Raw genomic sequence first — 13,419 nt, forward strand, 5'->3', positions numbered from 1 at the left:
CTCCATCTATAAATTTAGGTCCATGCTTCTATTTTTAACTACATATATATCCATCAGTGAAAACACTGATCTCATTAGGCATTGCTTCCATTCTAAAGAAAGCTGCATTCTACTTTATTCAGTGAGAACTACTTGATTTCTCCTAATAAAATCTCTGTTTTCCATAAAAAATTAATTATCTGCAATAAAACATATTGCGTCAGGACAGATCAAAGACAATACATTTATTAAACTGAGAAAAACAAACAAAACACTGACATAAGGAAAGTTAAATAGAAACTGAAAGACACATCTTCTGACCAGCGTATAATGGCTTGTGTGACCAGTAAAGTACCAAAATGACATTCTGAGTTTGATTGAGGTATTTAACTATTTTTGGCAATAGAAACAGAGTAAGAAACTTCTTCCAAACACACACATAGGCATCGCTTGCATTAGTGTCTATCATCTATGAAATTTTATATGAAACTAAATAATGTAGCTGTTAGAAAAATATAGCAGCAAATTAGCAGAATATCTAATGCACATTTACCATAAAGTACGTGCTAAACTTAAAAATCCCACCCAAGAGTTGGGCCCAGTCCTGTAGCCCTTGGTCACAAAGAGAGCATCATTGAGTTCAGTGGGAGACAGCATGAGCAAGACCTGCACTCGACCTGCACTCGCTGTGCTTCACACACCTCTGGTCAGGTCAGAGAAAAGAATGAAGATCCCCATTTGCTTCCTCAGAAGAACCCTCCCATGTTGCAACCAGGGCCAAGGAAGGTAACTTCTGAAGCAATAAAAGTTCATTGCAGAGCTCCGCCATGCTCCTAATATACATAAGGACAGAGAGAGCTTTCCCACTGAGATTCAGTTTTCTCTCCTTTCCTTCTGAAAGTCTGCCTAACGCGGTCAGAGGAGATGCTGTTAGGCTGCAAAAACAAAAAACACATTTGAACAATACTGTATTCAATTCCCGTGTTCCACTGAAGTTTTTAAATTGTGTTACATCTTTAAAAATGAACTGCTGGCTAACTCCTGAAGTCCTTATTTTTTTTTTATAATCAAGACTTTATGAGGCGCAGACTAGTTAAGTGTAGAGATACCTTTGGCTGTAGGAGGGCTTCAGAAGTTGGTCAAATGTAAAGAGAGTTTATGCTGCTAAATCACCAGAGCTTATTCACGTGTTCTCAAAAATTTTCAGTGAAAGTATAGTTGCACACTGTTTAACACTGTGGCCAAAAAAATTTTGCTTATAAAAAAGTATATTATTAGCATTAATCAGAATCTGACGAAGAATAGAATAATTTGCCCAAATATTTTGTGTATTTTAAAGTTTTCTACAAAACTTTAAATGTAATGTATATTTCTTTATTAGGTACCATAAGAAAGTAATGGAATCAGTTACTTTAAGTTTCTACAATACTCCAAAATTTCTCTGCAGGTTTCTTTGGAGGTATAAAATGGCTCTGTAAAAATCTATTTCTTTTTTTTTGCTGTGAACAAAACTTTTATAAAACAGAACTCCTTTTTAAGATTGCAGCAATTATATTCCTTTGATGGGTCATCATAATCGAACTACAGTGTGTAGTGTAATAGAAAAAGTTTGTGGTTTTATGACTAAAATATTAAAATATATTTTATTAATTTATATAAATCAAAATAGATGTGTTATTTATTCAAGCTACTTTTGTTTTTTCACCTCTATGTTCAGTTCCAAATTACTGATATAAAGATCTCTGCCAACAGCATGGTTTTAACTAAATTCTTAGACTTTAAACCACCTGATTTTTAGCTTTATCAAAACGAATGATCTACTGTACATTAAACATAGTAATTTCAATGTTTAGTATCACAAAAATCAACACCCACAAGAACAAGACAGTCACTGCTAGTAAAACAGTCTCAAGACAAATTCATAGATAATATTTACAGAACACAATAGGAATATTTTGATGAATATTTCATGTTGCCACATTTCAGATAAAATTCTAAGAACCATGAGAAACTTTTAGACTTCATTTTGGTTTCAGCATACAAGCCCGAGCTGACTCTCTGCTGCGAAATACTGCACGCACCTAGTCAAAGAAGAGCTACGGCATGATTTTGTTCAGCTGGTCTGTGCTCACATAGCCACAAGACATGTTGAATTCCTTCTCTGGCACAGGCAGTGCTGTCGCGTTGAGCACAAGGCCTTGCGGAGAGTGAACGATATGAATGGACGTATAGTCTGGGACAGGCATCTCTGCACTTGGGGTTTCTGCTGTTGAAGCTCCAAGATTGACGCCGGTAGTGGTAAGGCTCTCTGTGGTGAAGTAAGCGTCCTCGTTACAGCTTTGCTCCGGAACACGCGGCTCATCCTCTTCGTGGGAAGTCACAGCAATACATTTTTTCACATCTGCCTCACAGAAGTAGGCATTGTCCATGGTGAAGCTTTGTTCTGTGCAGCCTTCGCACTGTGCTCTCCCCACCTTGGATTTCTGCCCTGGTGAAAGTACAACACTGCCTGCTGGAGTGATATCACTCACTTGCGCATAGAAGTCAGTATTTGTCAGTGAATTCTGGTTGCTGAGCTGGGTATGGACAGATGGACTAGCCGAGTCAATGCTGTCTGCAAAAGGTGGCCATGGCTGGCTGTTCTCGGACTGAGTACTCATATGCGGCTGCTGGGCGTCGATGTCGGCAAGGCTTGGAAGTGACTCATTGTTATCTTTTCTGTCAAGGCACAAGAGATCCTCTTCTTTTTCAGTTACCTTTTTGAACTGATCAATATCAGAGATGGCATCACACGTGTCACTTGCGCTGAAGTCTGTCTCTGGAATATCTGGTTCACAACAACTGGCCCGTCCGGAATCATCGTCCTTCGCTCCCAAGCAACTGTGTGATTTCAGATGATCTTCACTCAGGAGCCTGTCGGTGTCTGAGACTCTGTTCTTTTCATCAGGGTCTTCTATGTCCAACTCAATAAACTCAACCCACAAGTCATCATTGTATAGCTGTGTCTTGTAGTTGTCATGGCTGGCTAAGATGGAGTTCACTTCATCTAGCTTTCCTTTCTGTAAAACAAGAAAAAATGAATGTTATAAAGGAAATAATAAAAATGCTTGGGCTTTTTATGATATTAACGTAAGGAAAGGCAACTGTAGCTGATGTAATAATTGCAAGGAGTTTTCAAATCGGTTTATGAAAATTAATTCTGTGGCAACTCCCCCCATGTCTTAAATTTTTCATACAAAATTTTTCTGCCAGGGAAAGTAATTGTCACCTGCTACTACTACAGTGATTCCCACTGTAGATTTTAGAGCACAACATTACCTTCAAGAGATCTGGGTCAATCCCTTTAATCTTTGGAACTGGCACAGGAGGAAAAATCAGCATTTTTAACCTGGAAGAAAAAAAAATACAGCTTTTAATGGACAGCGGTCCTTTTTTGAGGAAGTTAGAAAGAGTGCCTTATATTATGTTTGTTCTTAATTACTTCAAAATGGAAACGTTTGAAGACTCAATCTCAAATAGTCCTAAGAAAAGAATGACTGTTTTCTCTCATTGAAAGAAAAACAAAGAAAAATGGTTTCTGCAACCCTCCTTGTTGAAATCACATTTATGTAGGAATCCATTTTGGTGTCCGGTCCTTGATAATTTAATGCTGCATAGAAAGAGTGAAAATTCCTAGAGCTCTGACAATAGTTTTCCTTTATACATAATTTTCAAAGGAACCTGATACAAGCCTCAGTGTGCAGACTTTCCTGATTTTTATTTTTATTTTCAGGGATACACTAGTCTTGCATAAGCCCAAAAAATTTAATATAAGAGAATAGAAAAAGGGACTTGGTGAAAAGAGTAAATTACTAATAAATAAAACAGAAACAGAGCTGCAAAAATTTAGGCTAGTATTCTGCCATCTCCATGACACTTCTGTTTTCTGAATTATTAATGTAACAAGTAATACATAATAATGACAGGGTTTTATCCTTGTAGAGAAAGGACTAGTAACTTACTTATGCATGTACATACTATGGAAATACATGATCTAATCCTCCATAAAGTGAATTTCTAATTCTTTGAGGGGACAAAAAAACCAAAAGAAAACCCAAATAGAAGGATGATTTTCCTTTAATAATAATCCAACAATAGCTGGTCATGCCTGTCTCCTCCATTTTACCTCCCTGCTCCTTTTACAAACAGATAAAACTATTGTTCCCAAAAGGAAAATTCAACTTTCTCTTTATTGGGTTACTTCCCTGTTTTAGAAAGTAAGGTGTGGGAATGGTAGATCGAATCCAAATACTGCTTTTGCTGCATTGTTAGTGACCTTGGTGATGTCTGGAGAGGATCAGAGGACTCTGAAGGAGTGCTAGAGAGAAATTTAGGCACCTTCTGCTTAACTATGGAAGACCTAAATTCCCCAGCTGTTTTTGTTTTTGGCAGACCCTCCAAGTTCTGCCCTGCAAGCCTCAGTGAGTGCCAGAAATCCAGTAATTTTCCACCTAATCTCTGGAGAGGCTGTGTCAGCTTTGCACTGTCTGGGCTCTCAGGGTACCCGTTTAAAACTTGCACTTACAGTTGAATCCACAAATCAGCAATTCTGACAGGATTGGGCACTGCTTCTAACAAAACAAAGGACTTTACCACTCGCTGCCTGGAGAAATCATTCAGGAAGGGAGAACTCTGCTCTGCTCCTTTCTTAGCCTTGCATAATTCAAGCCTGCATCTCTCAACTCTGAAAGTCTAACCCTGTGGCATCTGTCCTAAGGAGCCTGGTTCAGACTTTGTTGAGATCCGAATTGAGGAAAATATGAATCGGTATCTTTTCAGATACAGGAGGAAGTGGAGCCTGGATATTTTGCATTATGGGAAATCCATGCAGCCTGCTCCTCTGCAGAAGACATCGCCCCTCCTACCACCACCTGCACCAGTTCGAAGGAATGGGTGCAGGCCCACAGATCCAGAAAGAACTTTCCAGATGAAGGGTCCTCAGTGGAGAAGAGCCTTCTCCAGCAGTCATGATTAGCATGGAAGATGTTACTGAGCTGTGATCAGGGACATGCTTCAGCCCTCTAGACCTTTGGTGACCAAGCCACTGACCAAGCCAGTGAGCTCCTGGTCCCACATGCGAGCTGTTCTTGCCTCATTCTGACACATCTACCTTTTGTCATGTGTTGTATCAGGAGCCTTGCTCCTGACTCTGGGACCGGGATGCTATTGCAGGGAGTGGCTTCCTGAAATTAAGCTCTGCCAAAGCATAGTGCTGCTTGCCTAAATTATTTTTTCAGAGCTGCTCCAACTGCACCATATTGTTTTCATTTCAATGACTTGTCCTTATGCTGGTATGTGCAAAACACCTCAGTGCTCATTTTTGAAGTGTATATACAAGACCACTGACAACATGCATGTGTGCACTAGAGCTGGACCGTGGTGTTGCTCCATCGCCTAGGACAGCATGGGTATGGCATCCAGGCTGAATTATTCTGCCAAAACCTATCCCTGAACACACGTTAGGGGATGAATTCACTTGGAGACCATTCTGTCACTTTTACATATGTGTCATTTTTATATTTGTTTTACATATGTTTAATTTTTATAAATGACACAATTTTATAATTTTTATAAGTGACACAATCCTGTGTTTTATTTTATTTTATTCCTGTTACTTATAGGAGCTGCAGACTATCCACAGAGACCAAACACTGCTCCATGACTCAAGCTCTTTCCCTTGGCTTGATGAAGAAATAGAGATTCGTGAAATACTCTAAGAACAAATACACAGACACATGTTTGTGTGAAACTTATGAACAGTATGTGGGTAAAAAAAGTATTTCAAAATTTGAATGTACTAAAAACCAATCCCCTTCAAAGCCCAAGTGAATTAACTTTGTATGTGGAATAAAATGTTCTGCAATCCAAAAGGAAGAGCAGCTGTCAACATAATCATGTTCCCACTGCTGAAGGCCCAGTACTTACTTACACACATCAGCATCGATCCAGCTTATGAGAATGGACAACAATCCTCAAAATAGTTTCTAGTCCCCTAGATTTGAAAAAACTGAATCACCCTATTTTTTAAGCTACAAGTACATAAAATCTGACAAATAAAACCTCTCTACCTTGGTTGTTTAGACAGCAGGATCAAGATCACTGTTACGGCCAGCCCACATGCTCCGAAGATAACAACTAAGAACCACGGAAACTCAATTTCTGAAACAACAGAACAAAAGCATGTTAGCAGGAATCTGCATTTCTGTTGCATCTTTAATTTCAACCTTCTCTTTCACCGCCTGAGGATTCCAAAGCGGGTAAGAACTGATAAGAGAATTTTTGGTTACTTAAATGTGAAAGTTCTGTGTTCAGCAGAAATAAAAATACCCTTTAGGTCTCAGTAGTTTCCATACATTTGTGAGTCAGCTGGGACTCTTTGCAAAAACAGACTGAGCTTTTAAGTATGAACAAGTTCTTAGTACAGACAATATATGTACCAAACCCATCCATGAGGAACGTTTTGCCTGCTTGGAACATGCTACCAGTAGACCTGACGGCATACAATGCCACAGACCATGTTCCTGCTTGTTCACCCAAGCTGAGAGAACATTATTAATAGCATAATAAATCATAGGCAAACTATTCTGTCATAGAACTAAAATACGGTGGTGTCAAAAAACATACTGCTCCTCTTCCTAAAGGCCGAACATCAATTACGGTGCAAAACATCAACTGAAAAATAAATAATTCTCCCTTTTATTTACCTTGCAGGTGGCTAGAAAGATTTTAGGTCACTGAGAAATGCAATTTGGTAGGAATGAAGAACAATGCTGATAAATGAAATGTTTTGTCTTTTAAATACTGGCAATTCCATTATACTTAATCTGACACTGTAGAATACAAAGTATAGGGAAATTTATTTTGGCTGTAGTCTTAGATTCTTCACATTTGTTCCCAATTTTAAGTTTTCCATAGAAACTTCATTCATCACTCATTTCTTGGGCCAAGGGATACTGGAAAGAACGCTTTAGGATTCTATACATGAACATAAATATACGTCTTTTTGAGGGGAAAAAAAAAATAAAATTCAGATACCAGTCTTATCCCTATGCTCCCAGCTTAGGTTTCAACCGGGCATGTTTTCAGGCATGAATAAAATCCTATCTGAATATGTCCGTGTTATTCAGGCCCCTATTTTAATGGAGAACCAGTAATTCCTTGTCATGTCAGTGAGACCTGCAAATGTCTAGCTGCTTCAAAAAGTTAGAATCTTGCATTTGAATGCAGAAAATTTATATTTTAATTCTGTGTTGCTAAAGGTGATATACAAAACAAGCAATAATAAATTCTCAGTCAAATCAGATCACTGCCAGTGTGTGAGATGTATGAATATGGATCAACTTGCAGAATCTGCGTTGCAGTGGTTGAAGAAAACTGTGCTTGTAGGATGCCTTAGATTTTCATAGTGTTTTAATTTTGTCTGTATGAAAGCCTTGACAACTCAATGTAGCTAGGGTTAATAAAATCCAGAACACTAACTGTTTATATAAAGTAGGAATGAAAACTAGTAATATGATGGGATAAAAAGGGGACTCTACCAAGATTTGGAAAGATGAGAGTTACTGGTGGTTTTATTTCACACCTTCACTAATACCCTGGAAAATTAAGTGAAGCAGCTTGTTAAAATAATTCTTCATACTTTGAAGAGTTAATTTAGTAGCTGAGACCTGAGAATGCTTTAGGAAAAGTCACTCTCTCATTCTTTCAACAGAAAAAAATGTGGTGCTCAATGGCTGTTTCTTCTTCTGTCTTTAATAGCACTTAAAAAAAAAAGAAGTACAAACAGAAGCAAGAATCAGAAAAACACCCACTCTGTCGATAGTATCTGGCAGATCAGAAAAGCACATTATTCTGATAACAAACTTAGCCAGCAGTATAACACTTCAATAGAAGTGATAATTCTTCTCTTCGCTACCAGAGAGCTCATTTTAGATGATGAAGTATGAGATATAAATGTATTTTAGGCTCTATAAGATGTGTAACAGCAGTTATTATTTCTGATTCTTAAAGCTGTCTGTAGTTCTGTTCTCTGATGAGCTGTGAAATAGTATTGCTGAGTTTACTTCTGAACTTGTATATGGAACTTGTACATTTTCAATCTCACCAAATGGTTTTCATGTAGTAGGCTGAATTATTAATCTATTCAAGCATACAACGTCAACAATGAGGAGAAAAAACTCCCCAACAATACCAAAAAGACAAAAAGACAGCATGGTTATAAAAACACTTTGCTGCACTTTGCTCATTTACCTTCAGCACAATGAATGAATTCAACGCCTGCTTGAGAAAAAGATACATAAAGGATTTCACTGAACTCCCCAAATTTTTCGGAGGTACGTTGTCTTGATCGGACCCGTATCTCATAATCTCTTCCCATCTTCAGAGAGTACAGTGGAACCATTGTTGAGAGCCTGGGTTCTAACTGCAAAGACAGAAGGAATGTGATTTATCTGTTTGAAATGTACTGGCAGTTTTACACTGCTTCTTGATTACAGAAATAAGCATTTTAAGGTGTTTTTGCTACTTGGAACTGTAAGGATACCACAAGAAGACTTCAGAGAACATGCACACCATTTACTTTCAACTCATGGGGCATCAGACTTTGCTGTGATTCAGGGGACCAAATACAGTCAGTGAAGAAAGGCAGCTGCCCTCAGCTACATCCCATAAGGAGGTGGTGTGAACAAGATCTTATAAAGTCGTAAATCCATTTTACTGTTGTAACACATTACTGACTTCACAATGCCAAAACCTTTGTTAAAATAACATGGAAGTCTTTAAAGTAGTACAATCTCCACTACAGAATTAATTTTAAGATGAAAAATGATTTAAAGGCCTGCTAACAAGATGTATTGTGTCCTACAAATGTGTTTATTTGGGGGACACTGCATAGCTCCCCAAATCTTCAGCTATATATAAAATGTGATAATGGAGACTTCGTGAGAGCTGGCATCAGACTGTCAGTCTTCCATATTAAGTATTAACTGCAACATACTAAGATTCTGCCACATATCAAACCATGTAGGAAGTCACATTAGAGGTCTGAATATGTGAAATCTCTCTTCTTCTATTACTCCTTTAAGAATATAGAGGAGCTATATAGCTCCAACAGCCCAATGAAAGTATTTAAAAATAAGGAAAATATGCTCAAAATAGAAATCCCTGTGGCAGATGTTATATTCTACTTTTACTTCAGAATCAAGGATGATACTCGCAAAACTCATCATGGGGTAGGAATTAAAGCACCTGCAAAACAATAGCCATTGGGGATTTGAAGAAAGCTTCAACAATACAATCACTTGTAGCTGCATAATCTAAATTTGAGACACATTCTGTTGGTAGTTGCGATCTGTAGAGTTCTCTGATCCCTGGTGGCTCCAGACTCAAGTGTTCTGAGAGCCAACCAGCCAGATTATGGAGGGGGCAGTGATCCCAGATGGACATCTTTTCTCTGCTAGTGGTTGAGCACAAGTTCCTGGAGAACCATTGCTCTATACCACAAAGATTTTTAACATATGAAGACTATCCAGTTGGAATGGCTCTGAAACCACAAAGAAATAGTTCACCAAAGTCTTACAGGTAGGCTGTTTGGGTTTTTTGTTTAGCTTCTTTTTTTTTTCTTTCTGAGACAGTTACTGAAGATTCTTAAGGATGCAGGACCACACAAAATTTTACGTACCCCAAGTAACGGTGGCATTTGGAAAAAGGAGTATTTAGGCTAAATTAGAGCCCTGAAAAATATGAGGTAAAATGACTGTAGCTGTGTACCTGATATTGCAAGTTCTTTCAGACTGTGAGCGAGATCACATTTGGCTCTGTCTCATGAACACCAGCTATGTGAAGGTGGGGATTTTACTATTTTTAGGAAGTTTCTCAGAAAATAATTTTGATCCTTTTTCACTATATCTTACTGTTATAATACTTTACTAATCAATGTTTTAGTTGTGTAGTTCAGTGTAAAAAGACATTTCTCTCTTACATGTACAAAGTACTATGGTATATTTAAGCATTCAAAGACTATTCTTTGTGTAAAAAACTAGTAATAACAGTATCACTAAATATTTCCCTCTTTACTGCTTCAACACTCATTACAGAAGATATTTGTAGCAAAGAAGGCAAAGAGTAGAATTGTTGCTCTGATTCAGAGTTTTGCTATTGTCTTAGGCCACACCAAGATTTTTTTCAGAAATTTCTTTTTTGTGCTCTGATAGTATCTCGGGGAATTATATCATGTTTGTGCTTTTAAGCTGAAAGGCACAGTAATGAACAATATATACAGCTGCAGTACAACATAATCGATAGTACTATTTTTCTAGAGGCAAGTATATAGTATTCAGCAATTCCTTATCTGTTTTCTGAAAGAAAACTGATCTTCAAGCTTTGCTCTCCTGAGAAGGCGGCATGCTGGAATTATTGATGATGTTCTTACTGAAGTAAGAACAAAGCTTTATTAGGGTATCGATACAATTGATACCTAAAGGCTTATAAAAAATAAAAAAATATGCATTTTTGATGAGGTATCTGTATTGCCACCTGCTTTTGTAAATCCCATAAATACTCTGCAGATTTTCAAGTTCTTAAGGACTAGTGATTTACAGTCTAAACCTAACTCGTTTCATACGCTTTAAAGTACAAAGGCTGTACAGTAAGTATAGCTTTAACCAGTGTAGAGACAAATTCAGACAAGTATTAGGAAAACCTTATAGATACTATAGGCATGTTTGGCTGTAGACTTCCTAATAAGGAGTAGGATAAACAGAAAAAGTGAACACTGAGAAGGATCAGAGGTGAGGAGGGGTCCAAGGTCTTTCATAGATGAAGGCAAGGAAACCAGCTTGACTGTGATTCAATTGGTAAATTTGCCTTTTGTAGATTGAGGTAGACTCATAACAGTATTACCTGTTTTCCTTCTGTCAGTTAGCTCAGTTCATAATAATAAAAAAGGAAAGGAAATATTCTGCTTTGAAATGATGTTCATAGTGCATCAAACTGGTATTCAGAAAGAGTTTTCTGTATACAAAAATGCCAGGACAGACTGGCACTTAGCCTATGCATTCACGTAAGGTGGGTGCAATTTCTTCCCCATAACAGGAAAAGTAACTGCATGGGAAGTTAACTGATTTTCCAAGAGAAAACTGAATAGATTTGGGTTATATGTATTTTATATTTTCATGGACTATCCATATAGCCATGAATTTCCCATTTCTGTCTGTCTGGTGTAAAATCTGTATGTCTTGTTTACGTTGCATTATTTTTGTTTGCTTATTGTATCCAGTTTTATATTATAAATTGAAGCCTTTCTTTCTTTTTCAATCTATTGAAATGATAATTATACGTATTATAACTTTACAGGTACCCTGAACAATTGGGACTGACATGGTGACATTTTACAAGAAGGATATTCCTGTTCCAACTACTAAAAATAGCATTCACTGTTTCAAAAAAAAAAAATAGACAAACATTTTATCTGTGAAAAAACTTGTATATACCTGACTTTTGCTTTCTAATCTAACACATGGATTCCAGTGTTTGCTATTATTGTCCTGTGTGTCAACTCTCTTTACACATAAAGTTACAATGCTTGCTAGAAAACTTCAGAAGAATATGGCTATATTGTTTAAGACTGAAGGTATCTAATTAGGAATTACAAACCTGTTGCTTTTCACAGTAGTACAAAAGTGTTAGGAGGGACAGAACAAGCTTGCACTTTATTATGATTATTGTATAATAAATATTTGCTTCATACCTCCTTCCATTTTGTCTCATTAACTTCTTTGTACTGTAATTCATACTCCAGAGTAATCCATCCCTTCTGAACATCTGCTGTTGGTGGAGGATCCCATCTTACTTGAATATCCCCATGGATCCCAGTCTGACTAATATTTAGCAGAGTCCAGTTAAGGTGGACAGGAGGATCAGGCAGTACTGTTTAAACAGAATATTTAAAATAAAACAGCCAGTTTTCAACGTGAAATGATCATTCTTACTACACACTGTTAAATGATTTCAGGACCAAAAAACCATATTAACCACTTATTTGCTGATTAAAATCTAAACCTATGAGTCAATGGCAAAGTCACCACAAGTTTGGTAAGAAGAAGGCACCCTGCCACTGGCAGTAGACATGCTCTGCATAAATCTCACCTGAGTGACAATAAAGAAGGCAAAGAACACATTACCTATTACATTTCCAAATAGCAGCTTATAAAACACTGAAACATAAACAACTCTTAAATTCAGAGTTCTCACTAGAAATAAAACCAATAATTGGAATAACACAGAAAGATAAATTTAATATTTAGTACTAACACAGAAGTACATTGAAAAAATATACGGTATCTGAAAAATCAATCTAATTTTGTTCAGCTGAAGAAAAGAGACCACTGGGTATTATAGTCATTTGAAGGAATAAATTAATTGCATATACATACACCACTGCTCAGAACAAGCAATAACATCTGCAAAGTCCCAGACAGTCATAATTCATATTGCAATAAATATAAATTCTAGCTTAGAAATGCTAAACATCCTGATTTTGTAGATTAGTGTTGATTCAGGAACAAAAACCGGTTTGGTTCCAGAACTTTGAAGAATCAAGATTTTAATGCCATCTTTGCTTGCACTCAACAAAGGTATGTAACATCCATTAGAAAGGGCTCAAAGTGGCAGCCAGGTCACCTGCACACACTGGAGAGACCACCGATATTCAGAAAGGAAGCCACATATTTGCTTTTATCCTTTTAGCTTTTTTCCAATCTTGCCAATATTTTCTGGTGTGGATCATATTACATATGTTACAAACCCAAATTCCTAAATTCCTTCCTATATATCATATTTTTTAGAAACTAACATTTCTGAGAGGGAAAATTTAAATACAGAGTAAGTAACATGAAAGCCTACAGCATCACACCTATTGCGATATAAAAATATAGAGGTTAAATGCATAGCAGAAGTATACCTATTTCATCAACGCTGAAACATTTTTCATCAAATACTTCATCTTTATTGGCAAGCTTTACACAATACGGTATCCAAATAGAGGTGTAGGATGTGTTGAAATAACAGCTATTTTCTCCTGCAGTGATATAATCAGGGCATTCTTTCCAGTCTTCATCATTCCTAGAATGACAACAAAAATGTAATATACATAAGAGAGAGATTTATAGATCTTAGAAAGTACAAAGTATAGATGTAACCAGACGCAATGTTGAAAAGGTATAACATTTATAGAAGTGAGAAAAACATGTCAATATTGATTGTGATTTATCACAGAATCATAAAATCCTTAAGAGTTGGAAGGGATCTTAAGGATCATCGAGTTCCAACCCCCCTGCCATGGGCAGAGACACATTCTGCTGGACCAGGTTGCTCAAGGCCCCATCCAACATGAATTTGCAATGA

The 13,419-nt window shown here is 37.1% G+C and overlaps 1 protein-coding gene across 4 annotated transcripts in view; it reads right to left on the reverse strand.

Annotated features, from left to right (window-relative positions):
* Window positions 1–202: 202 nt before the first annotated feature.
* The window catches only part of GHR (growth hormone receptor), a 166,241-nt gene continuing 153,024 nt past the window's right edge, over window positions 203–13,419 (reverse strand). For 3 of the 4 annotated variants that reach the window (XM_014965063.1, XM_014965064.1, XM_014965065.1), the window contains 6 exons: window positions 12,977–13,137; window positions 11,765–11,943; window positions 8,269–8,440; window positions 6,087–6,177; window positions 3,298–3,367; window positions 203–3,038 (listed from right to left, as the gene is read on the reverse strand). In XM_014965063.1, the coding sequence (XP_014820549.1) occupies window positions 2,076–3,038; window positions 3,298–3,367; window positions 6,087–6,177; window positions 8,269–8,440; window positions 11,765–11,943; window positions 12,977–13,137 (1,636 nt within the window). In that variant the 3' untranslated portion in view covers window positions 203–2,075. The remainder of the gene's footprint in view (window positions 3,039–3,297; window positions 3,368–6,086; window positions 6,178–8,268; window positions 8,441–11,764; window positions 11,944–12,976; window positions 13,138–13,419) is intronic. The other variant, XM_014965066.1, reaches the window with a different exon arrangement.

This window comes from Calidris pugnax, unplaced genomic scaffold (genome assembly GCF_001431845.1).
Source record: "Calidris pugnax isolate Ruff unplaced genomic scaffold, ASM143184v1 scaffold273, whole genome shotgun sequence".
Classification (NCBI taxonomy): Eukaryota; Metazoa; Chordata; class Aves; order Charadriiformes; family Scolopacidae; genus Calidris; species Calidris pugnax.